At 56.3% G+C, this 23,033-nt stretch overlaps 1 protein-coding gene across 1 annotated transcript; it reads right to left on the reverse strand.

Moving 5' to 3' along the window:
- Positions 1-95: 95 nt before the first annotated feature.
- LOC120659063 (eukaryotic translation initiation factor 5A-like) lies at positions 96-3,509 on the reverse strand. The gene is made up of 6 exons (XM_039937131.1): positions 2,960-3,509; positions 1,853-1,975; positions 1,711-1,767; positions 1,542-1,616; positions 1,279-1,443; positions 96-107 (listed from the first exon to the last, which is right to left on the reverse strand). Exons 1-6 carry the CDS (start codon positions 3,212-3,214, stop codon positions 96-98), a joined length of 687 nt encoding a protein of 228 aa, XP_039793065.1. The 5' UTR covers positions 3,215-3,509.
- Between the last annotated feature and the right edge of the window lie 19,524 nt (positions 3,510-23,033).

Here is a 23,033-nt window from a genome sequence, read left to right on the forward strand (position 1 = left end):
CATATACACACACATATATATACACATATATATATACATATATATATATATATATCTATATATATGTGTGTGTTTAAAATTGCGGGCTAAGATGTTTAGCGGAAGTTCTTTCAAAAAGCTAAGAGAGTTATAGCGAAAGCTATAGCAGAGTTATTCATTTAGCGGTTTGCAAAAAAAAATATGCATAATGTGGCCAATAACATTAGTAATGCAACCAATTTCAGTAAATTTTTTATAGCCATACGTTCATAATACATACAAAATTAGAAGCATAATTGATCTAACATTCTAAAATAGACTCAACACGTCTTTTGACTGCCTAACTGTGCCCGTGCTGCTTTGTCTATAGTCCACCCTAATTATATTGATTCTTTATTTCTTTTGGCTACATATTTAGCAGAAGTAGCGGACACTTATTATCACTTAATCCTGTAAAAACCTCTTTAGCGGACAAATATTGTATAGCGTAGCAGTATATCTCTTAAAAAGCTAATAGCGGACTATTAGCGGGCTATTTTGTGTGTGTATATATATATATATATCGCAATTCCCATTAATAAGTAAACCAGAGTTAAACCATCCACTCAGTTCAAAAGAATTCAGGGGTGAAATAAAACCACAGATCAACTCAAATGCCTATGTCTATGTATGTAACTCAACTAGGCCCCGTTTGGGAGGGCTTCTGGAGCGGCTTCACGAGCGGCTCCAGGCGAAGCCCTCCCAAACGGTAGGTTTGGGACCGGCTTCACGTATGAAGCCGGTCCTGAAGCCATCGGCGGCTTACACAGGCAAGGTGAAGCCATGAAATCGTGACTTCACGCGGCTTACACATCAATCTAACAAGTGAAGCTATTTTGCCAAACATTTTCTAAAACGGCTTCAGCTCCACCAGAGAAGCCGCTCCATCTGAGGAGCCAGAGCCGGAGCTGTTTTTGGAAGAGCCGGAGCCCTGCCAAACAGGCCCTAAGCTTCTCAACACTCAGCAACAGACCGCAGGTATCGCAGGCGAACAACAGGAGCAACGCAGAAGCTTAGGCCCCATTTGGTAGGGCTTCGGCTCTTCCAAAAACAAAAACAGCTCCGGCTCTGGCTCCTCAGATGGAGCGGCTTTTCTGGTGGAGTTGGAGCCGTTTTAGAAAATATTTGGCAAAACAGCTTCACTTGTTAGATTGATGTGTAAACCGCGTGAAGCCACGATTTCATGGCTTCACCTTGCCTGTGTAAGCCGCCGACGGCTTCAGAACCGGCTTCACACGTGAAGCCGGTCCTGAAACAAACGTTTGAGAGGGCTTCACCTGAAGCCGCTCGTGAAGCCGCCGGTGAAGCCCTCCCAAACGGGTAGTTCTTTCCCCCAATCTCCTTCAGAGCACAGATCTGTTCCTCACCCATGGCGGACATCACAGTCAGGATAATGTCCTTTCCATCATCATATCCACTCTTGATCTGCAGGGTAGCATGTAAAGCGACTAAGAGAGTTGCCATACAAGCAATAGAGATGAAAGCTGTTGCACCATTGACCAAGTTTGAGCTAGTGCACTGACCTGGGCTTGCAGATTTTCATCAGTGGGAAGTTTCAGGTCATCCTTAGTGTTGCCACTCTCCGTCAAAAGGCTAACCTGTTAAGTGACCTCCCCACTTGTTATAAACAGGAAGACATTGCCAAAAGGACAGTTGAATGAAAGAAAGGCTAGGTGCTGGAAGCAAACATACGTATCCGTCTTCAGAAATGTCAATCAGCTGATACTCAGTGCGGTCAACATGTGGAACCTGTAAGATGCAAGCAGGAAACAAATGGTTAAAACAAATTCTGCACAATTGTAACCGAATCAGAATGCGAGATGTGATAGCTTACGTCGCAGTTGTGAGATGAAGGAACAATATCCTCATGCTTCTTTCCATTGAAAATGTCAATGCCGACAAAGTGGCACTTGGCATGACCATGCTTCCCAGTCTTGGAAGTGGAGACCTCAACAACCTTTAAAAAAAGGTACACCAAAATTATCATTAGATCAAATACTTGTTGGTGCAAACATGAGCATCATGCTAACAATTGTTAAATCTAAAGAGAGGATATGGATGGCTATCAGATGTACAAACTACAAAGGAATTCATTAAAATGGCACTCTAGTTATCACCCACAAGTCCACAACTCCTGGTAAGCAATCTTATGGTAGTAAGAAATACTGATGTCCAGTATGAAAACATGTATAAGCGATCATCAAGATACTAATGACACAAAGTATAATGGACTATCGGCCTATACCATCACGAACAGATAATAAATTCAAACATTAATTCATCCATGATGGAAACTGGAGCAAATAGCAACTAGTACCTATATGGATGGAAAGGTGCTGGGAGCAAAAAAGAACTCCTTGGAAATAGTGCCTAGTTTAACCAGAATTGCAGAAGTAAACATATTATTCAGAACCAAAGAGTGAAGGAATATTAAATTCTTAGAAACAACTCTCTTGCTATCTCCAAAGAACCTTGCGGGATTTTGAATCATGGATATGTAACTGAAACATAAACTTGAGGTAAATACATGATATTTTAAGACGGGCATCTTGTTGATCGCCAGGGTTTATTTGTCTTTCAACCATTCGTCTAAACTAGAAAAACTGTCTAGATAGATTGAAAGGAGGATATGCAGAACCAACACTGGGAGGCCATCAGGATGCCTAACAGCCCCCAAAGATGACGCAATTCAGATAGAAATCATGACAAGGCCAAAACTTTACAAAGCGCTTGAAAAGATCAAAGCTTTGTACTAGACTACTACAGTGCAAAGTCCGCAATTAACCTCAAGTTTCAGAGCTCATAAATCAGCACTGCAAAATAAAAACAGATGGCAACAAGATAGCAGTTTGTCCGCAACGGCTCCAAATCGACAGACAATAGCAGTTTCCGGATTCTAGGTCCCTGCAAGCGATGGGGGGAGGACGCATTGGCACTGTACCTTGCAGGGGCGATTCTTGATGACGATGTATCCGTTCTTGCGGATGGTGCCGGCCTGCTGCGGGTAGGTCTTGGAGGCGCCGGCGTCGGCCTTGGACTCGAAGTGGTGCTCCTCAGAGTCCGACATGTCCGAGAATCTTGCAGCGATCCTAGTAACAAAAGAAGAGCAGCAGCAGCAGCAGCAAGAAGAAGAGCACAGGAATATTAGAATCACGCAAACAAGCAGAAAATTGTTCCTCCGTCCAGAAGAGATCATTCATCATGAACTGCGGCTGCTTCGCTACAAAGTCGAAATTGAAATCTTGGAGTTCCAGGATTGGAACGACCCTGGGTCGTCGGATGACTCCGGCATGTTGTCGGATCGTGTTCTTACTGACTCCGATTCTGATGAGGATTATCCAGGTTTCACTCAACATACGCGGTCTCGGCCGTACCCACGACGAACTGTCTTTCGGACTCCCGGCTTTGGCGATGGCGCTGCTGGTGGTTGCACAAGTATGGGTGCTGGTGGTGGTGGCTCTGCCCCAATAAGCCAGGCTACGTTTGGCTGCACTATTCGTTTTGGTTCCTTCCAGTTCCCTGTCGACTCCCCCTGTCCTAATGTGTGTGCGGGGACTAGCCGGATATTACATCCAGGGTCTGATGAGGCTGCTAATCAACTTGTTTTGGGCCGTGATTTGTGTTGTGCTGAGAGCGTCCCTGTACGTTCTTTTGATCCTATGCTTGTTGAGGCGGAGGGTGTAGGTCGGGTGCACTTCCAGGTTAGTGATGAGGCCGCAGCACCTGGGCACGCTAAACCTTTGCTCTGGGAGTCAACCGCGCTCCATGACCCCATGCTCCTTGAGGTCGCTGTTCAGCCTCCGCTATCGTGCATGGCTGAGGTTGCCTCGCCGCCCCTTCCTGACTACAACACATCCGAATTGGTCGCACCGCATGCTGCTGATGGTGGCACCTCGGCTACAGCGGATCTTGAAGCGGTACGTTTTGATGTTCAAGACACTCAGCCGCTGGCTCACATTCCTGATGACATGCGCAATGTGACGGTCGCTCGTGGGACGCGTGAAACGCTTCCACTACATCTTTTTGTTGGCGCTGAGATCCCAACGAATGATGCAGTTGTTAATTTTGCACATGCTGTGTGTAGGGACGCGTCTCCACCGCCCCTGGTTGCTTCTCCGCCGCATCGGAGATCTCGCCAGCAGCAGCAAGAGTTCGCCATCAGGCGCAGCGAGCGACTGGCAAGAAAATTGCGGCACCGCGCAACAAAGCCTGTTGTCCAAGCACAGAACGTGATGATGAAGAAACTGGGCATCACCTCCGACAGCCAGCCGCCGGATGCCTCGTCGTTCTAGCAGTATACGGCTACGTTCTCGTCCACCCTAACAACCTCACAATGCGAGGCGCTTGACGCGTTGCCGCCCGCCGGTCTGGGCTCCCTGGCAACGGAGGTGGCCACACCAATGATGGTGTCTTGAGCCCCATGTTAGGTTGCTATTTGGTCGCAAAAATCACTACGGGAGCCGTCTAGTTTGCCGTGTGCCAAAAGCACACGGCAAAAGTCAAAAAACGCACGGCAAAGCCTTTGTCGTGTGTTACACACGGCAAAGGCCACACGGCATACAAGTGCCGGTAAAGAGATCCTTTGCCGTGTGCCTTCTGTCGGGCGCACGGCAAAGAGGTCGTCGTGTGCATTTTCCGACACCCGGCAAAAAATGAATAGAAAATAAAAAAAAAGAAATTCATGTGGGCCCGGCGGCACCCCCGACGCCGCCCGCACCCCACCGCTGCTACACTGCCGGCCGCACCCCGCCGTCGCTCCCACCCCCACCGTTGTTGCCCTGCCGGCCGCCGCCGCCGTTCGCTCCCCCGCCGTTGGAGCCATCTGCGCCTCCACCGTCGACGTCGAGCACCGGAGGAAGAAGTAGTCGTCGTCGCCATCGCCGTCCCCCGGTGCGGCTTCCCAGCGGGGAAGGAGGGGAGGGCGCCACCGTCGGCGTGCCAGGGCACGCGGCAGCGCGCGCAGTGGACGTGGTCGAAGGCCTTGCTGGGGAAGGGCAGGCGCTTGGAGCCCATGACGGCGGAGATGGCCAGGATCCCTCGCTCGAGCGCCATCTGCACCTGCGCCTCGTGCTCGTCCTTGGGTGTGAAGGACACGGCCGCCATGCCGCGGTCGAAGAGGTAGCCGCCGAAGCTGGCCACGCCGCAGCCGACGTCGAGCGCCACCCGCGTGCGCTTGCCCCAGGCGATGCCGCCGCGGGCCGACTGCTAGAGGAAGTCGATGTAGTGCAAGGCGCTGTGGATGAATTGTGTGCCGCCGCCGGGGAAGGTCAGGTGCCCTTTCACCTCCACCAGCTTCTTCATCGCCGGAAGTCCTTCGCCGCCCCGCCTCGCCGCCACCCTCGCATGCCCGGACCGCTACCCAGATCCGGTAGCGGGAGAGGAGAGGGAGGGGGCTGCGCGCCGGAGGAGGAAAAGCAGGGGGCCGGGCGGGCGCCAGGAGAGGGCCGGCCGCACGCCAGAGGTTGGCGAAGCCACTCCGAGGCCACGCCGGGAGAGGGCCGGTCGGGAGAGGGCCACGCCGGGAGGGGGCCGGCAGCGCACCGGAGGTCGGCGAAGGCACTCCGAGCTGCCGTCCCCGCACCGGATCTGAATAGCGGTCGGGGCGCACAAGAGTGGTGGCGAGGTGTGGCGGCGACCACGTGAGAGGGGCACACCGGGAGGGGTCCGTCCGCGCGCCGGAGGCACTCCGAGCCGCCGTCCCCGCACCGGATCTAGGCAGCGGTCGGGCCGGCGGTGGCGTCGGAGAGGAGGGATTGGTGGCGGCGTGGGCAGAGAGGAGGGAGAGAGAGAGAGGAGTGGAGGGCGTGTGAGGGGGTAGAGTTAGGGAGAGGGTGTGTTGGGCCGGGCCGGATGGGGTGTTCGGGGGAGGGGGGATTTTTGTTTGCCGTGTGTTGTATAGAAGGACACACGGCAAACACATTGTTTGCTGTGTGCCCTGATCTATAACACACGGCAAAGTTTTTGCCGTGTGTTTTTTGGTAGGCACACGGTAAACAATGTGTTTGCCGTGTGCTCGAAATGCTGCACACGGCAAACAAGAAGGCACACGGCAAACACACATTTTCCGGTAGTGAATGGTTAACTATGTTAAACGAAAATTGTATGGTATGGAATGTGCGTGGCCTAAACACTAGAGCTAGGAGAAATGTCATGCGCAAGCTTGTCAGTCAAGAGAACATTTCTTTACTCTCCTTGCAAGAAACTAAACTTGATGACTGTCCTGCTAATTTGGTCCTGGAGACGTGTGGCGTTGATTTTGATTATTTCTTCCAAGCGGCGACAAACTCCTGTGGTGGTATTCTTCTAGCTTGGAGGAGGGATGCCTGGTCGATAACATCCCCTATAATCCGGTCGTTTAGCTTGTCTGCAAGAGTCACGTTGCTACAGAGCAACGAAACCTGGTGGCTTACATGCGTATATGGTCCACAATTGGACCATGAAAAAATGCTTTTCCTGGATGAGCTTAGGGAGATACGTGTTGCTTGTCCAGGCAGGTGGCTTGTACGAGGCGATTTCAATCTTATTTACCAAGCCGTGGACAAGAATAACCACAGAATCAATCGACGGCTGATGAACTGTTTCCGCCAGCTCATTGATGAGTTAGAGCTTCAGGAGCTGCACCTCAGAGGTCGGCTTTACACCTGGTCGAATGAACGCGACAGACCGACGCTCGTGCGCCTTGACCACGTGTTCGTGACGGAAGATTGGATCACAGATTTCCCCGACCATGACTTATCTGCTTTGGCATTGGAATGTTCGGACCATGCACCGCTGCTGCTAAAAACCGACTGCTCCTTGCCACATTTCAAGCGCTTTCGTTTTGAGAACTATTGGACAAAATGTGATGGCTACCTGCAGGTCGTGGAGGAGGCATGGAATGTCCCATTACCTTGGTCGACCACGGATGTGGATGCTTTCAGGTGCTTGGATTTCAAGTTGCAAAACACTGCCAAGGCTTTAAAGAGTTGGAGTGCCAAGCATATCGGATCCATTCGCCTGCAGTTGGCAATTGCCAAAGAAATTGTTTATCGCCTTGACTTGGCTCAGGATACTAGGGTGCTTGCATTACACGAACTGGCCCTCCGTCGCAAGGCCAAACTATGCTCCCTGGGGTTGGCCTCTTTACAACAAACGCTAGTGCGGCAGCGTGCCTGCATCACTTACCTGGCTGAGGGGGATGCCAACACGCGGTTCTTCCATCTGCAGGCTTGTCACAGGAGCTGCAAAAAACATATTTCCAAACTGCAGTCTGATGAGGCAGTTTTGTTTAGAGATGAGGAGATGGCAAATGCGGTCTTCAACCATTTCGACTCCATCTTTGGTTCTACAGGGGATCGCCTAAACCACATCAAACTGGAGGAGCTAGACCTACAACCGTTACAGGATGTGCACCTTGACTATTGCTTCAGTGAAGATGAGATCTGGCAAGCTATTGCTGAGATGCCCACGAACAAGGCACCGGGTCCGGATGGGTTCACGGGCCTTTTTTTACAGAACGGCTTGGCTGATTATCAAGGGAGACATTCTTAGGGCCTTTCAGGCCATCTGGTCTCTTGATGGTCGCAGTTTCTACTTGGTGAATCAGGCCTTCATGGTTTTACTTCGCAAGAAGCAGGACGCGTGTGCTGTTGGTGACTACAGACCAATTAGCTTGATACACAGCTTTGCCAAATTATTTACCAAGGTGCTGGCACGTCGCCTCGCCCCACACATGCATGGTCTTGTCAAGCATAACCAAAGTGCTTTTATTCAGTCAAGGCTCATTCATGACAATTACAAGGCCGTTCACTTGATTGCTAAATTACTGCATCGTGCCAAGATCCTGAGCGTTCTCATCAAGGTGGACATTTCTAAGCTTTTTGACACAGTGAACTGGCGTTTTCTCCTCTGCCTGCTGCAACACCTTGGTTTCTCTAGATGATGGATTGATTGGATCTCCCTTATGCTGTCATCGGCAAGCACCAAAGTAATTCTGAATGGGTCGCCAGGCAGAAGGATCTATCACGCTAGAGGCTTACGTCAGGGAGATCCATTATCGCCGCTATTATTTATGATTGTCATGGAAGGACTGAACGCTATACTCAAGTTGGCCGATAATAAGGGACTCCTACGGCCTCTGCATCCCAAAATCATGGATAGAGCTTTCATGTACGCCGATGATGTCGTTGTCTTCCTATCACCGGTGCAGCAGGATTTGTTGATCACTACAACAATTTTGGAGATCTTTGCTGGAGCATCGGGACTAAAGACAAACATGGCCAACTGCATGATATCACCAATACAATGTGATCTGGAGGCAACGGTAACACTCATCAGTCACTTCTCAGGCAAAATTGACCCATTTCCCATTCGCTATTTGTGCATACCACTTGGGATCAGGCAGCTGTCTAAGAATGATCTTCAGCCTTTGATTGATAAGGTCGCGAACAGGTTGCCGACCTGGAAGGCCGGACTTCTAAACAAGGCTGGTCGTGCAACATTAATCAAGAGTACACTATTAGCCATCCCTACCCACACAGCCCTTGCGGTCAATCTCTCTCCTCGGGTGACCAAGCACATCGACAGTTGCCGGAGAAGTTTCCTCTGGAAAGGGGCTCAATCCGCAAAAGGTGGTCACTGCTTGTTGGCCTAGCCGCGTGTGTGCAGACCACCTGACCTTGGTGGGTTGGGAATTATTGATTTACAGCAGTTCGGCTATGCTCTACGCATGAGATGGCTCTGGATGAAACGAACCGATGAATCAAGGTCGTGGCATCACCTTCCCATGGAGAAGGAGCATGTGGTCGAGGCTATGTTCCAGTCCTCCATCTATGTCGAGCTGGGCAATGGGCGAAAGGCTTTATTCTGGACTGATCGCTGGTTGCAGGGCCAATCCTTGCTTGATATCGCACCATCCCTCTGCAATGCAGTCCGCGCCCGAATCAAGGGACAAAGGACGGTGGCTCAAGCGCTGCAAAGGGACCAATGAATCAAGGACATCTCCGGGGTGCTCACGGTGCAGGTACTCCTGGACTACCTGCAAATTTGGGATCGGACATGTCAGATCCAATTGTCAGAGAACCAACCGGACAGGATATGCTAGAGATGGACATCGGATAGAATCTTCTCCACCTCTTCTGCATACATGGCTTTCTTCGTTGGGCAGCACCCGATCGAAGGTGCAAAATTGCTCCGTAAAGCGCGTGCTCCAGCCAAGTGCAAGTTCTTCATCTGGCTTGTGCTCCATGACTGGTGCTGGACGGCCGCGCGACGGAAAAGGCATGGCTTGCAGGACGATGACACTTGTGTTGTCGTGGTGTGGCAAACCACAGCCGGGTGGCGGAATGCACCCGCCTCAGCCCAGAGGGTGAGTACTCGGGGGTTAGCTAGGATTAGTTCGATCTCGCTCAAGAACACGATGAACACAGCAGGTTTAGAGTGGTTCGGGCCGCCGGAGAGTAATACCCTATGTCCATTGTGTGTTGTATTGCATTACCTCGAGAGAGTCTGCGAGAGCTTGGTGCTGAGTCCAACGTGCGTCTGTGTGTGCTTGTGAGAGCTCTGGAGAGCCTGTGGTGTACAGCGAGCGCCTCCCTTTTATATCTCAAGGGGACGCGTACATGGCCGTTGGGTCCCCGACAGGTGGGTCCAACCGGTGTAGTATAAAATAACATACTGTTCATACATTATGGCGATGCAGGCGAAGGGGATATCTCTCCTGGATTTCCTTGCCTGCTCCTTGAATCCCCCGTTCAGCATGTCCAGGCGCTGTCTTGTCGGAACAGCGCCAGGCGGAGCTAGCGGCGTCGCCTGCCACGTAGCTAAACAGGCCGTGTAGCTTGCGGTGTAGGCGGCATGATGGAAAAGTGTCGTGCCATCGTATCCAATTAATGCGGCAAAAGGGCTCTGCGCGAGTGCGGCGCAGGCGGCTGCACTGTGTACCTTGGTAATACGCGGTGCATAGTGAGGCCTGACAAAGGCTGCCCCGCGTGCCACGGCGGCAGAGCACACCTCAACCTCCCGCATTGAATGCGGTGGGTGGGTGAGTCTTCCAGCAGAAGACTCGCGCTCGAGCCCGCGCCCGCGCCTGCGAGACACGTGGCGGCTCCGGACCCCCTGGCAGTATGTTGGTTCTACCGCGTGGGAGGTCCGGATGGACGCGGGAGGTCCCGGACCCCTATGGGGGGTCCGCGGCCTCGGCTGTCAGCTCGGAGCTTCCCTTCCTCAGGGACACGTGGCGTCTCCGGACCCGTCCCCAAGCGGGGAGCGAGTCCGGGGCCGTTGGCCCGGTGAGGTAAGGGTCTGACCCGTGGGGCCCAGCTGCTCCGCCCTTTCCCGCGTAGTTACGAATGACTACGCGGGTCCTGCCTTGGTGCAGTAGAAATGGGTATCCCTGCTGCAGGGTACCGACAGTGGCCCCTGGGCCCACCTCGGGGGAGATACGAACCCGCAGGTGGGGCCACTACTGCGATTTGGCTCTGCGTAACTTGAAGCCTCTTACTGCAGGGGTCTTGATCGGCTTTGACCATCCATCGGGTTATTTGCTGCTTCATCACATCGCAACGGCTTACTGACTTATGGCCCCCACACTCAGTGGTTCACTTAGTCATATGCGCGACGCTCGGCATTGTTGCAGCCGGAGTAAATGGAATATTTACTACCGGCGCAGTTCCCGAAAAGCTTGGTCACGCCAGCGCTTAATACGCGCACGTCAGCTCAGCTTCCCCCTCGCTTCGCGCGAGGGTGACGGTTCAGATCCCGCCTTTTCACACTTTTGTTTGTTACCCGCTCTCCCTGACATGTGGGCCTGGGCCCCCTTGTCATGGACTGTGCGGTTAACACCAGGTGCGGGCGTCGCTTGAGTTCCAGCGACGGTTCCGGGGCGCGCCGGTTGGGTCAGGCTTCTTAAAGGGGTGAACCGCATACCGCAGTTACTTTCCCGCATTCGCCTTCTTCCTTCCAACTTTTGCGCCCCTTTGCCTTCGAGCTTTCTCGCCCCCTGCTCCCCCGCGTAGATTGCTTCTCACCTCCATAGTGAGATGGCAACTCTTGCTCATCCCCGCCGTTTCCAGACCGAGGAGGAGCTGAGCACGGTGTGCCGCCTGCTTGGGTGGAGTGCACAGGAGACTGCTTGGGGGGATTCGAGCAGGCTCGGTTCCCCTCGACAACCTGCACGCCGGGGAGTTTGTGCTGTTCATCTCGCACATTTCAACCGGCTTGGGGCTGCCGATCTCCACATTCTTCCTGCTGCTGCTGGAAGATTTCGGCCTCCAGCTTCAACACCTCACGCCGCACTCCATCCTCTTGACGGCCATCTTCGTGCACCTGTGCGAGATGTTCGTGGGGGTGCGGCCCTGTGTCCTCCTCTTTCGCCACTTCTTCCAGTTGGTGAAGTCCGGGAAGAGCAAAGACGAAGTGGGGGCGTACTATTTCCAAACGCGGAGCGACTTGCGATCGCCGTACATTCCCGGGCTCCCTGGCGGGAAGTGGGAGGAGTGGCGCAGGGAGTGGGTCATCGCCACCACCGAAACCAATGAGCGCCTGGTCATGCCGACCGAGGGACCCGCCTCCGACCGTGTATCCTGGAGGGCCAAGCCGTCCCTGCCGCCGGATTTCGACTCCGTGATGGGCAAGATCAGGTCACTGGCGGAGAGTGGCCTCACCTCGCTGCATGTGCTCGAAGATTTCCTGAAGCGCCGGATCGCCCACCTGAAGCAGCGGCCGCGCCGTGCTTGGAGCTTCACCGGCCTCAACGACTGCAGCAGGACCCACCACGGAGAGGGGAGCGACCTGACCCAGGAGGCCTTGGAGGTCCTGGTGCGGGCGGTGACGGGGGAAGTCTTTGTCCCGGAGCACCTGATCCTTCCCCAGGGCATCGTCCCCCTCTGCGAGGACTCGCGCCTGAGGACGGCGGTGCTGGCCACCCTGCCGACCCTCGACGACGGTGGGCTGGCCGCACGCCAGACCGGAGGCGACCCGAACCGTGGGCTCTGGATCCCTAGTGCGTTCGGGGATCAAGCTATGCCGAGCTCCGTGGGGTCCGGCCCCACTACGAAGGGCAAGCAGGCCGTGGCTGGCGGCGCCGCCACAAGCAGTCCCGGCCAGGTCCGGAGCAGTTCCGGCGCGTCGTCGGGAGATGCAGGCCGGCGCAGGTTACTTAGGGGCGATGGGACCCCAGTCATGGAGCCTGCCGCGAAGCGTCAGAGGACCGCTGGGGCGCGGGCCATGGTAGCTCCTGGCCCACCGGCCCTCGCGGGTCCTCCGGGGCGACCGCGCCGCCACCATCACCGCCGAGAGATAGCTCCCTCCGGCAGCAGCAGCAGCAGCGGCCACGGGAGCAGCAGCAACAACAACAACAGGAACAGCAGCAGGAGCAGCAGCAGCAACAACAACAGGAACAGTCCCGGGTTGCGCCTCCGTCGCCGCCACGAGAACAGCGGCAGCTACAGAAACAGTCGTCGAGCCTCCATGGTCGTTGGATACCCGGCGCTTCTGGGTTAGTGTTATTCTGCTCACTCCCCTTATTCTAGGTGCTCTGTTTTTTGCTGAAGGCTACTTCTCTTTGTTGCCAGGGCTCCATGCCCAAGCAGTTCTTCCACTGCCGCTGGTCTGTCAGCGGGGGTCCAGGCATCAGTGGCCTCGGCGACGACGGCGGGTGCGGGGAGTCCGGGTGCGATGGCTTCCGCGAGCCCGGTGGCGTCCGCCACGGCGGCGGCGGGTGTGCCAGTGACAGGCACAGCCGCACCCGAAGCGGTGGCAGCGGATGCGTTAGTGTCGGGCGCAGCCGTACCTGACGCAGCGACGGCAGATGCGCCAGTGCTTGGCGCAGCCGCACCCGACGCAGCGGCGGCGGATGCGCCAGTGCTGGGCGCGGCCGCACCCGACGCAGCGGTGGCAGATGTGCCAGTGCTGGGCGCAGCTGCACCCGACGCAGAGGCCCTCGAGACCCCGGCTACGGCGACAGTTGCGCCGGCACCGGATTTGGCGGCGGCGAGCGCGACGGCGACCAATGCTGCATCGGCGAGCACAACGGCTACCAAGGCCCCGATGCCTGCGCCGGAAGCTCCTACCTCCAGCTCCGATCCTGTTGTAGAGGAGGAGTTGGAGGTGGTCTTTGGCAGGCAGCTCCTGCAGGGTCCAGGTCCGGGAGTCGATAATGGAGGCGACCTCTTCCGCCGAGGCAGCCTTCTGGCGGGAGTGGGCTGCCCTGGAGAGCGAACGCCAGCGCCTGTCCGACTAGCACACCCGCCTGGAGGCGCACACGAAGGCTGAAGCCTCCCATGCTGTGGAAGCTCGGTCCAAGCTCAAGGCCGACCAAGAGGGCTACCGAGCCAACCTTCTGAAGGTGTTTGACCGGGAGTTCGCAGTATCGAGTCGGAAAAAACCCTGGCGCAGCGGGAGGAGGCTTTTGCCCTGGAGGTTGTCAGCTTCGCGGCTCAGCGGTCCGAACTTGAGACTCACCTCGCGGCCCAGCGGTCCGAGCTTGAGACTCGCAGCCAGGGCCTCGAGGTCCGGAAGCAGGAGCTCGACAATCTCTCTGCCACTCTACAAGGATGGCGCGAGCAGCTACAGGAGAGGGCCAGCAAGCTGGCCGTCGCCGAGTCGGAGCTGGAGGAGGATAGGAAGTCCCTCGATAAGCGGGAATCCCACACCGCCAACATGGAGAAGCTGCTCGGGTGCCAGCGCGACTCCCTCAAGAAGCAGAAGGAGTGGGCGGAGAAGAGGTAGGCCGAGCTCGAGGAGAGGTCCCGTGAGATGGAGGCGGCCAAGGCGGCTCTGGACATCCGGGTGCAGGAAACGGTCCAGGAGGCGGTCCGTAAGCTACAGGAGGACCAGCGCGTGGGGGCCCAACGAATTGCTAACTGGGCGAGCGAAGCGAGCTTAGCGCTGGTGCCACATGGAATGAGCCCAATCCAAGTGGCGGAGCCGCCAGCATCGATTGCTGACGCCCTCCCAGTGCTAAACTCCGCTTCGGATAGGCTCCGGCGTCTGGAGCCGGTCCTTGCTGGCCAGCTTGAAGCCGAGGGCCGCGAGCTGATCCGGATGGTTGCAGAGCACATCCTGACCTGCCTCCGGAGCCACGGCCCGGCCATCTCGCTGACGCCCGTGGTCGATGGCCCTGTGGTGGAGACGGAGGCCGCCACCCGGGAAAGCGTGCGGGACGTCGTCGACTTTGTCGCCGCCTACTTCAAGCGGGAGCCTGCAGATCCTTGAGCTAGACATTGCACCTTTGTTTTTCTTTTGTGTTATGTAACAAACATTGTATTAGTTGAAATTTTAAATAGAAGGAAATTTCAACTTAGCTGTTTGCCAGTTCTTGGTTTGCGGTATGCAGTACTCCAACGCCCTGGCCCCCTGGCGGATAGGTTCAGTTGTTTGGACCTATCTGCCACCCGAGCCGTAGAAGACACTCCGGACCCCCGTATGAGGTTGGGCAAGCGTCCTTGGGCAAAGGTGTAGCATAGCTTGCCAGCCGAGCGAGCGTCTTATTCCCTGTGTAGGAAGAGGAACTACAGAGAGGAGAAGCAAACTCGCTTATATGAAAGTAATGATACTGTAACTTAGCTGTTTGACGCATGCAGAATCGATCCGTGAAGTCTAGGTCAAAGCGAATGCTCCGGGCCCCCTTGGAGATAGACTCAGTTGTTTTGAGTCTGTCTACCACCGAGACTGGACCTCGATCTGCATGAAACCTTTAAAGCGGATACCGGGACCCCCTGGTAAGTAGGCTCAATGGTTTGAGGCTAGGTACCACCAGTTAAGGCTTAACCTGTGTACCACTTCAAAGTTGCAGCTTAGTAGCAGGCCCGCGGGATCTAATCTGGACCGGCCCCCAGGCTAGTACGAGATCCGGACCTCTAGATGCACAGGTCCAGGCAATTCAGTGCTTGTTACAGAGTGGTGGAGTGTGTAGGCTTAGGGTGCGGAACCAGGCTAAGGCGCTACACAGGGCTCCGGACCACTCCAGGAAACAACACGACTTTTCCGGACCTGGCTCCAACGCTCCAGACCCTTCCTAGCAGTGGGTGAGGTCATTCTGTCACACTCAATCCTTTGAGATATGGAGCTGGACCTGCCGTGTAGGACTTAGGAAGCCAGCTCTTGAGCTAGAACAAGGTCCGAGCCCCTAATTACCCGGCTCCAGGTACTAGAGCACTTGTTACAGGGCGGTGGAGTGTGTAGGCTTTGGGTACGGAACCGGCTAAGCGGCTACACAGGACTCCGGACCACCCCAGGAAACAAGCACCCCTTCCCCAGAGCAGGTCCCTAGGGGTCCGGACCCCTCTCCCAGCAGTAAGAGGGTCCGGATCTGTACGGCAGTCCAGCAACTCAATACAGATCTTAGTTGTAGCGACAAGAGTGGAAGTCCGCGCGGGGGTTAGAAAAGTAAAATCTCAAGAATCGGAATGCGAAATTAAATTTTGACATAAAGACAGAACTGGGAGAAAATCTTTCCTTTACAACTTGATATACATGGCTTGCGCGATGGATGCCAGAGGCCGGGTTTACGAGGGCGGACCTCTACCGCTCTGGGCCGCACGTTAATGCTAGCCGACGGTGCGATGGATGCCAGAGGTCGGGTTTAAGGGGGCGGACCCCAACCGCTCGGGCCGCACGCTGATTCTATCTTATTACAAAGGAAAGATTCATTTCCCTGCTCTGCCTAAGTATAAAACTTACGCAGATGCTCTATGTTCCATGGGTTGGGCAGCGGTACTCCATCTTCTGTGGCAAGGCGGACGCATCCGGGCCGGCACACTTCTGTGACCTTGAAGGGCCCCTCCCAGCTGGGGGAGAGTTTGTGGAGCCCTGCTCGGTTCAGGATCCGCCTCAGGACGAGGTCGCCAGCCCGGAGCTCCCTACTCTGCACGAACCGTTGATGATAGCGCCTGAGCGCCTGGTTGTAGCGTGCATTTCGGATTGCTGCTCGCCACCTTCGTTCATCAACGAAGTCCACATCGTCGCACCGCAGTTGTTCCTGCATGGATTCGTCAAAAGCCTGGACCCGTGGTGAGCCCAGGTGAATTTCTGGGGGAAGGCATGCTTCAGCCCACTAGACCAGGAAGAATGGAGTCTCCCCGGTGGCTCGGCTGGGTGTGGTCCGGTTGCCCCATAGTACGCACGGAAGCTCGTCAACCCATTTGGCACCATGCTTCTTCAAGCAGTTGTAGGTGCGGGTCTTGAGTCCCCTGAGGATCTCTGCATTCGCTCTCTTAACCTGTCCATTGCTGCGGGGGTGTGCTACGAATGCAAAGCATAGCTGGATGCCAATGTCCTCGCAGTACTCTTGGAAGAGTCTGCTTTTGAATTGGGTCCCGTTGTCCGCAATGATGCGGTTTGGGACGCCAAATCTGCACACAATGGACTTGAGGAATGCGACTGCTGACTTTTTAGTGATGTTCACCACAGGGGTAACTTCCGGCCACTTTGTGAACTTGTCGATGGCGACGTAGAGGAACCGGTACCCACCGACGACCCGGGGGAATGGCCCCAGGATATCCACGCCCCACACGGCGAATGGCCATGAGGGCGAAATCATTTGCAGAGCTTGAGACGGTGTGTGTATTGGCTTTGCATGGAACTGGCATGCTTTGCAGGACTTTACCAGCTCAGCCGCATCCTGGAGTGCTGTCGGCCAGTAGAAGCCATGCCGAAAGGCCTTGCTAACAAGCGTGCGAGATGAGGAATGACTTCCACACTCGCCTCCATGGATCTCCGCTAGCAACTCGCGGCCCTCTTCCTGGGAAATGCACCGCATGAGGATACCATTGGCGCCACGGCGGTAGAAATCCCCTTCTACCACCGCGTAGCGTTTAGCCAATCATACTATGCGCTCAGCAGACACATCGTCATCAAGAAGGATATTGTCTTTCGGGTAGTCCCGGATCTCGGAGATCCATGCATCGGGACCTCCCTGAGCAGGTGGGAGTGACTCCACGAGGTCTCCAGGGTCCTCGACAGAGCTCACAACCCAGAGCGGGAACCACAGGTGGAATGCCAACGGGACCGCTAGCTTCGAGGTGCTAGCTTGATCCCCTTCACCCAGTTCGGCAGGCTAGGCGGTAGGTCTCAGCAACCGTCTTTCGAAGACGCCCTCGGGCACGGATGCCCAGGTAGATGCTCTCGCGGAGAGATCATCTGCTACTGAGTTGAGTTCACGGAGAACATGTTGCAGTTCCAAGGCATCGAAGTCCTTCTCGAGCTTCCTCACGTGGATGAGGTACGCCGCGAGCTGGGGATTGTTGCAGCTGCAATCCCCTCGGACCTGCTTGATGATCAGCTGAGAATCCCCCTTCACCAGAAGCTGCCGGACCCCCAGAGTTAGGGCTTGTGTCAGGCCAAAGATCAGAGCTTCGTACTCCGCCATGTTGTTGGTGGCCTTGAACTCAAGGTGCACCATGTACTTTAGCTGATCTCTGTTTGGGTCGATGAGGACCACACCGGCTCCGGCCCACTTCTTGCGGATGGACCCGTCGAAGAAGAGTGTCCAGTGGGGCTCGGTGAAGACTGGTGTCCTGACTTCCGGCTCCGGGGGTCCGGCGTTGAAGTCTCGGCCCCCAGAATTGCTTGGGGAAGGAGTCCATTCCGCTATGAAATCAGCCAGGATTTGGCTCTTGACTGCATGGCGAGGCTGGAAGTCCAGCTGGAACTCAGCCAGCTCTGCTGCCCACTTGGCGATGTTGCCCGTGGCGTTGGAGTTGTGCAGGATCGCTCTTAGCGGGTAAGAGGTCACCACGACAACTCGGTGTGCCTGAAAGTAATGGCGCAGTTTCCTAGACGCAATAAGTATGGCATAGATAAGCTTATGCGTCTCAAGATACCTGGCCTTTGCCTCGTGGAGGACTTCGCTGATGTAGTAGACTGGCTTTTGGATGGTCCGGACCCTGGTAACCGGGTCCGGCTCACCCTTATCCACCACGTCAGGTCCTCGGGCCCCCAGCGGTTCTGGGTTCCCACTGGAACGAGGCTCCTCCGGACCCCCTTGTCCGGGGTCCGAACCTTCAGACAGAGGTGAGACTGACGGCCCCCATGTCCGGGGTCCGGCTCACCATCCTTGGCCGAGGAGATCCTGGTGTCCCCCTAGCGAGCTTGCTCCGTCCTCTCGGCGACCAGCACTATGCTGACCGCCTCTACGGACGCTGCAAGATATAGAAACAACGTCTCACCAGCCTCTGGAGCCACCAATACTGGCAGTGAGGTGAGATGCTGCTTCAGCTCCTGGAAGGCTTGCTCAGCCTCTTTGGTCCAAGAGAATGGACCGGACCTCCTCAATAGCTTGAAGAAGGGGAGGGCCCTCTCAGCCAGCCTCGATATGAAGCGGCTAAGAGCGGCGAGAGATCCAGTAAGCTTCTGGACATCCTTGATACGGCTAGGAGGCCTCATCGCCTCAATCGCCTTGATCTTGGCTGGGTTTGCCTCAATGCCTCGATGTGAGACCAGGAAACCCAGCAGCTTCCCTGCCGAGACGCCGAAGATGCACTTCTCGGGATTCAGCTTCGTGCGCGTGGCGCATAGCCAGTCGAAGACGAGGGACAGGTCCTCAACTAGTGTTGACCCTACCTTAGTCTTGACCACAATGTCATCGACATACACCTCAACAATATCTCTAATTAGATTACAGAAGGTTTTGCTCATAGCTCGTACAAACGTGGGTAAGGCATTGACCATAAGGCATGACAATATAGCAATAAAGCCCATCTACTGTTACAAAAGCAGTATGCTTCCTATCCTCTCTAGACATCTGAATCTGGTGGAAACCAGAGTATGCATCTAGGAAAGACAAAAGGTCGCACCCGGAGGTGGAGTCCACGATCTGATCGATACGTGGAAGAGGATAGGGGTCTCTAGGACATGCCTTGTTGAGGCTGGTGTAGTCGATGCACATCCGAAGCTTCCCGTTGGCCTTTGGGACGACGACCGGGTTGACCAACCACTCGGGGTGGTGGACCTCCTCGATGAAGCTAGCGTGAAGGAGCTTGCGGACTTCTTCACGGATGAAGTTCTGCCGCTCCACGGACTGCTTCCGAGGCTTCTGGCGCACCGGCGTGGCGTCGGGGTAGATCCTCAGATTGTGCTCGATCACTTCCCTGAGGATCCCGGGCATCTGTGACGGTTCCTAGGCGAACACGTCCACGTTTGCCCGGAGGAAAGTGATGAGCGCGTCTTCCTATTTCTCCTCCAGGTTTCCCGCGATGCGGGTGGTCCTGGTGGAGTCCGCTCCGATCTGCACCGATTTCACAGGAACATCGTCCGGATCAGACGGCTGAACCTTAGGTGCCTTTGCAGGCGCCCTGGGTTGCGAGGTGGATGGGTCCTCCTCGGTACATGCAGCTTCTGCCGCTAGAGCATGCAGTCTCTCAACAGCAGCGACGGCAGCGATGCGGTCACCCCGCACGGTGAGGACACCGGCAGGGGAAGGCATCTTCAAGACCAAATACCCGTAATGGGCAATGGCCATGAAGCGATAGAGTGCTGGTCGGCCAATGATGGCATTGAACGGGAGGTTCACCTCCGCAACATCGAACTGAACGCTCTCTGTGTGGAAGTTCTCCTCGGTCCGAACGTGACCGGCAGTGTCATGCTCCCTAGAGGGAACACCGGATGTGGGCCCACTCCGGAGAATGGGCGAGAGGGAGTCAGCTTGGACTCCGGGATCTACAGTTGTTTGAACGCAGCATAGCTGATGACATTGAGGCCAGCCCCACCGTCGATCAGCACGTGATAGAGCCTGACGTTGGATATGACAGGGGCAGTGACTAGAGGTAGTACACCGGCCCCAGCCATATTCTCCGGGCAGTCGGATGGCCCGAAAGAGATGGTGGTGTTCATCCACCTCTGGTGCGGCGCCGCCTTCGGAACCCCCGGCTTCGCCGAAAGGACTTCTCGGCGAAGGGTCTTCACGTCCCGCCGGGAGACAAGCTCCCAGCTCCCGCCATACATTATGTACAGCTTCTTGCGGCGGTCGTCGTTGTCGAAGTCGGAGTTGTCGTCGTGGTACACGCCCTTCAGCTCCCGAGCGGGGGATTGGTACCCCAGCTCCTTCTCCCCGGCTGCGGCCCCGCTGTCGGAGGCCTTCTCCTTACCAGGCCGCTTGTGAGGAGGGGGGGTGAGCCGTCCTTGGATGACTGCTCACGTCGCCCACTGACCCGCTTTGCGAGCTTTTGAATCTCGCGGCAGTCAGTGGCGCTGTGGCGAGCGGTGGGATGCACCGGGCATGAACCTCCGCTGCCACCTTGTGGGCGTGGGCGTTTGCCAAGCACATACAGGCGCCCAACTGCTACCGCAGCTGCTGGCGAAGTAGCTGGCGCCGCTGCTGCAACGACTGGTCCGCCAGGATGTGGCTCCCCGCGACTCCGGTTCTTGTTCTTCTTCTTCTTGCCACAGCCATGAGCGGTAGCACCGGAGCCACCAGCTTTGGCGTCTCCGTCTTGGGGGGCTGAGTGCCATGCGCGGCCCTCAGCGGCCCTGGCACACTTGTCTGCCAGGGAGAAAAGCGTGGGAACGCTTTCCACCTCGTGCGTCGCCAGCTTCTCGAGCATCTTCTCGTCACGTACCCCCTGTCGGAAAGCAGTGATAATAGATGCATCGGAGATACGAGGAATGGTACCCCGTACCTTGGTGAAGCGCGAGGTGAATGCCCGGAGCGTCTCCCCGGGTTTCTGCCTCACAGCGTGGAGGTGGGCCTCCACACCATGCTGCAGGTATGCACTGGCAAAGTTCGCAGTGAACCTCACACAGAGCTCCTCCCAGGACTGGATCGTCCCAGGAGTAAGGTTCATGAGCCAAGTCCGGGCTGGCCCGGTCAAGGCTACATGAAAGTAGCTCGCCATAACAACGTCGTTACCACCAGCTGCTGTGATGGCGGTAACGTACACCTGCAGGAATTCCGACGAGTTAGTGGTACCGTCGTACTTCTCCGGCAGGTGCGGGCGGAACTTGGACGGACATGCCACTGCGTGGAGGTGATCTGCCAGCGCAGTGCAGCGCAGCCCACCCCAGCCACCGGGGCACCCGACTGTATCCGGGCGTTCACCGGGGGCTTGGGTGCCACCACGTCCAAGTCGGCGTTGAGGTTGCGGCCCTCAATGTTGAGACGGCGCTCTCGCGCCCTCTCCACGGAGATGCAGGCGTCCTCACCTGCGCGCCTGCGGTTGAGCTCCGCCCGCAGGTCTTCTGTTTGTGCACCCCTTACTGTAGGGGAGCGAACGGATGCCGACGCACCGCCCTGACGCCGGTGGTAGGGTACCACCGCATTGCCAGGCAGAGGTTGTTGCCCAGTCTTTGCAGAACTGGGGGAGGCCTGAGCCAGATGGAGGAGACGGTCGACGTCGTCCCGCCACTGCCTCAGGGCGTCTGGCAAGGCTGCAGCAGCAGGGGGGTTGCAAAGCAACACCCTAGCCGCCGCCAGCGCTCCACCGCTCGCAGCTTGTGAGGGGGCCCTCGACGGGCGCCCTGACTCTTGCCGACGAGCAGCACGCGCCGCCGCCGACGGTGGCTGCTCCACAGGCACGGTTGCCCCTGGAGCAGGAACGCGAGAGGCGTGTGGCGTGGAGGACGCCACACCCTCCGTCATCTCCACGTCGTCCACCCGAACCATAGAGACGAGCAAGAGATGAACAGAAACCAGCTAAACTCCGCCTACCTGGCGCGCCAAATGTCGTGGTGTGGCAAACCACAGCCGGGTGGCGGAATGCACCCGCTTCAGCCCAGAGGGTGAGTACTCGGGGGTTAGCTAGGATTAGTTCGATCTCGCTCAAGAACACGATGAATACAGCAGGTTTAGAGTGGTTCGGGCCGCCGGAGCGTAATACCATACGTCCACTGTGTGTTGTATTGCCTTGCCTCGAGAGAGTCTGCGAGAGCTTGGTGCTGAGTCCAGCGTGCGTCTGTGTGTGCTTGTGAGAGCTCTAGAGAGCCTGTGGTGTACAGCGAGCGCCTCCCTTTTATATCTCAAGGGGACGCGTACATGGCAGTTGGGTCCCCGACAGGTGGGTCCAACCGGTGTAGTATAAAATAATGTACTTTTCATACATTATGGCGATGTAGGCGAAGGGGATTTCTCTCCTGGATTTCCTTGCCTGCTCCTTGAATCCCCCGTTCAGCATGTCCAGGCGCTATCTTGTCGGAACGGCGCCAGGCGTAGCTAGCGGCGTCGCCTGCCACGTAGCTGAACGGGCCGTGTAGCTTGCGGCGTAGGCGGCATGATGGAAAAGTGACGTGCCGTCGTATCCAATTAATGCAGCAGAAGGGCTCTGCGTGAGTGCGGCGCAGGCGGCTGCACTGTGTACCTTGGTAATACGCGGTGCATAGTGAGGCCTGACAAAGGCTGCCTCGCGTGCCGCGGCGGCAGAGCACGCCTCAACCTCCCGCATTGAACGCGGTGGGTGGACGAGTCTTCCTGGAAGACTCGCACTCGAGCCCGCGCCCGTGCCTGCGAGACACATGGCGGCTCCGGACCCCCCGGCGGTATGTTGGCTCTACCGCGTGGGAGGTCCGGATGGACGCGGGAGGTCCCGGACCCCTATGGGGGGTCCGCGGCCTCGGCTGTCAGCTCGGAGCTTCCCTTCCTCAGGGACACGTGGCGTCTCCGGACCCGTCCCCAAGCGGGGAGCGGGTCCGGGGCCGTTGGCCCGGTGAGGTAAGGGCCTGACCCGTGGGGCCCGGCTGCTCCGCCCTTTCCCGCGTAGTTACGAATGACTACGCGGGTCCTGCCTTGGTGCAGTAGAAGTGGATATCCCTGCTGCAGGGTACCGACATGTGTGTTGTGTGGCCAGATGCCAGAAACAATTGACCATCTTCTAACTATCTGCTCTTTCTCCCGAGAGGTTTGGTTCAAGGTGCTACGCAAGACTGGATGGGAGAGAGTCATGCCCAACACATATTCGTAAAGCCTTGCCTTCTGGTGGACTGAGGAACGAAATCAGCTTCCCAAGGTTGACAGACGCGGCTTCGACTCCTTGGTTATCTTGGTATCTTGGTCACTTTAGAAGGAAAGAAATGATAGAACTTTTGACCGTCGGGTTAGAACGGTAGGT

Source organism: Panicum virgatum, chromosome 2N (assembly GCF_016808335.1).
Source record: "Panicum virgatum strain AP13 chromosome 2N, P.virgatum_v5, whole genome shotgun sequence".
Lineage (NCBI taxonomy): Eukaryota > Viridiplantae > Streptophyta > Magnoliopsida > Poales > Poaceae > Panicum > Panicum virgatum.

Coding starts and splice junctions, on each gene's coding strand:
- LOC120659063 (XM_039937131.1), bottom strand. CDS start 3,214: ATGATCTCTTCTGGACGGAGGAACAATTTTCTGCTTGTTTGCGTGATT. Junction 1,768..1,852: donor CTTCATCTCACAACTGCGAC/GTAAGCTATCAC, acceptor TGCATCTTACAG/GTTCCACATGTTGACCGCAC. Junction 1,617..1,710: donor ACATTTCTGAAGACGGATAC/GTATGTTTGCTT, acceptor GTCACTTAACAG/GTTAGCCTTTTGACGGAGAG.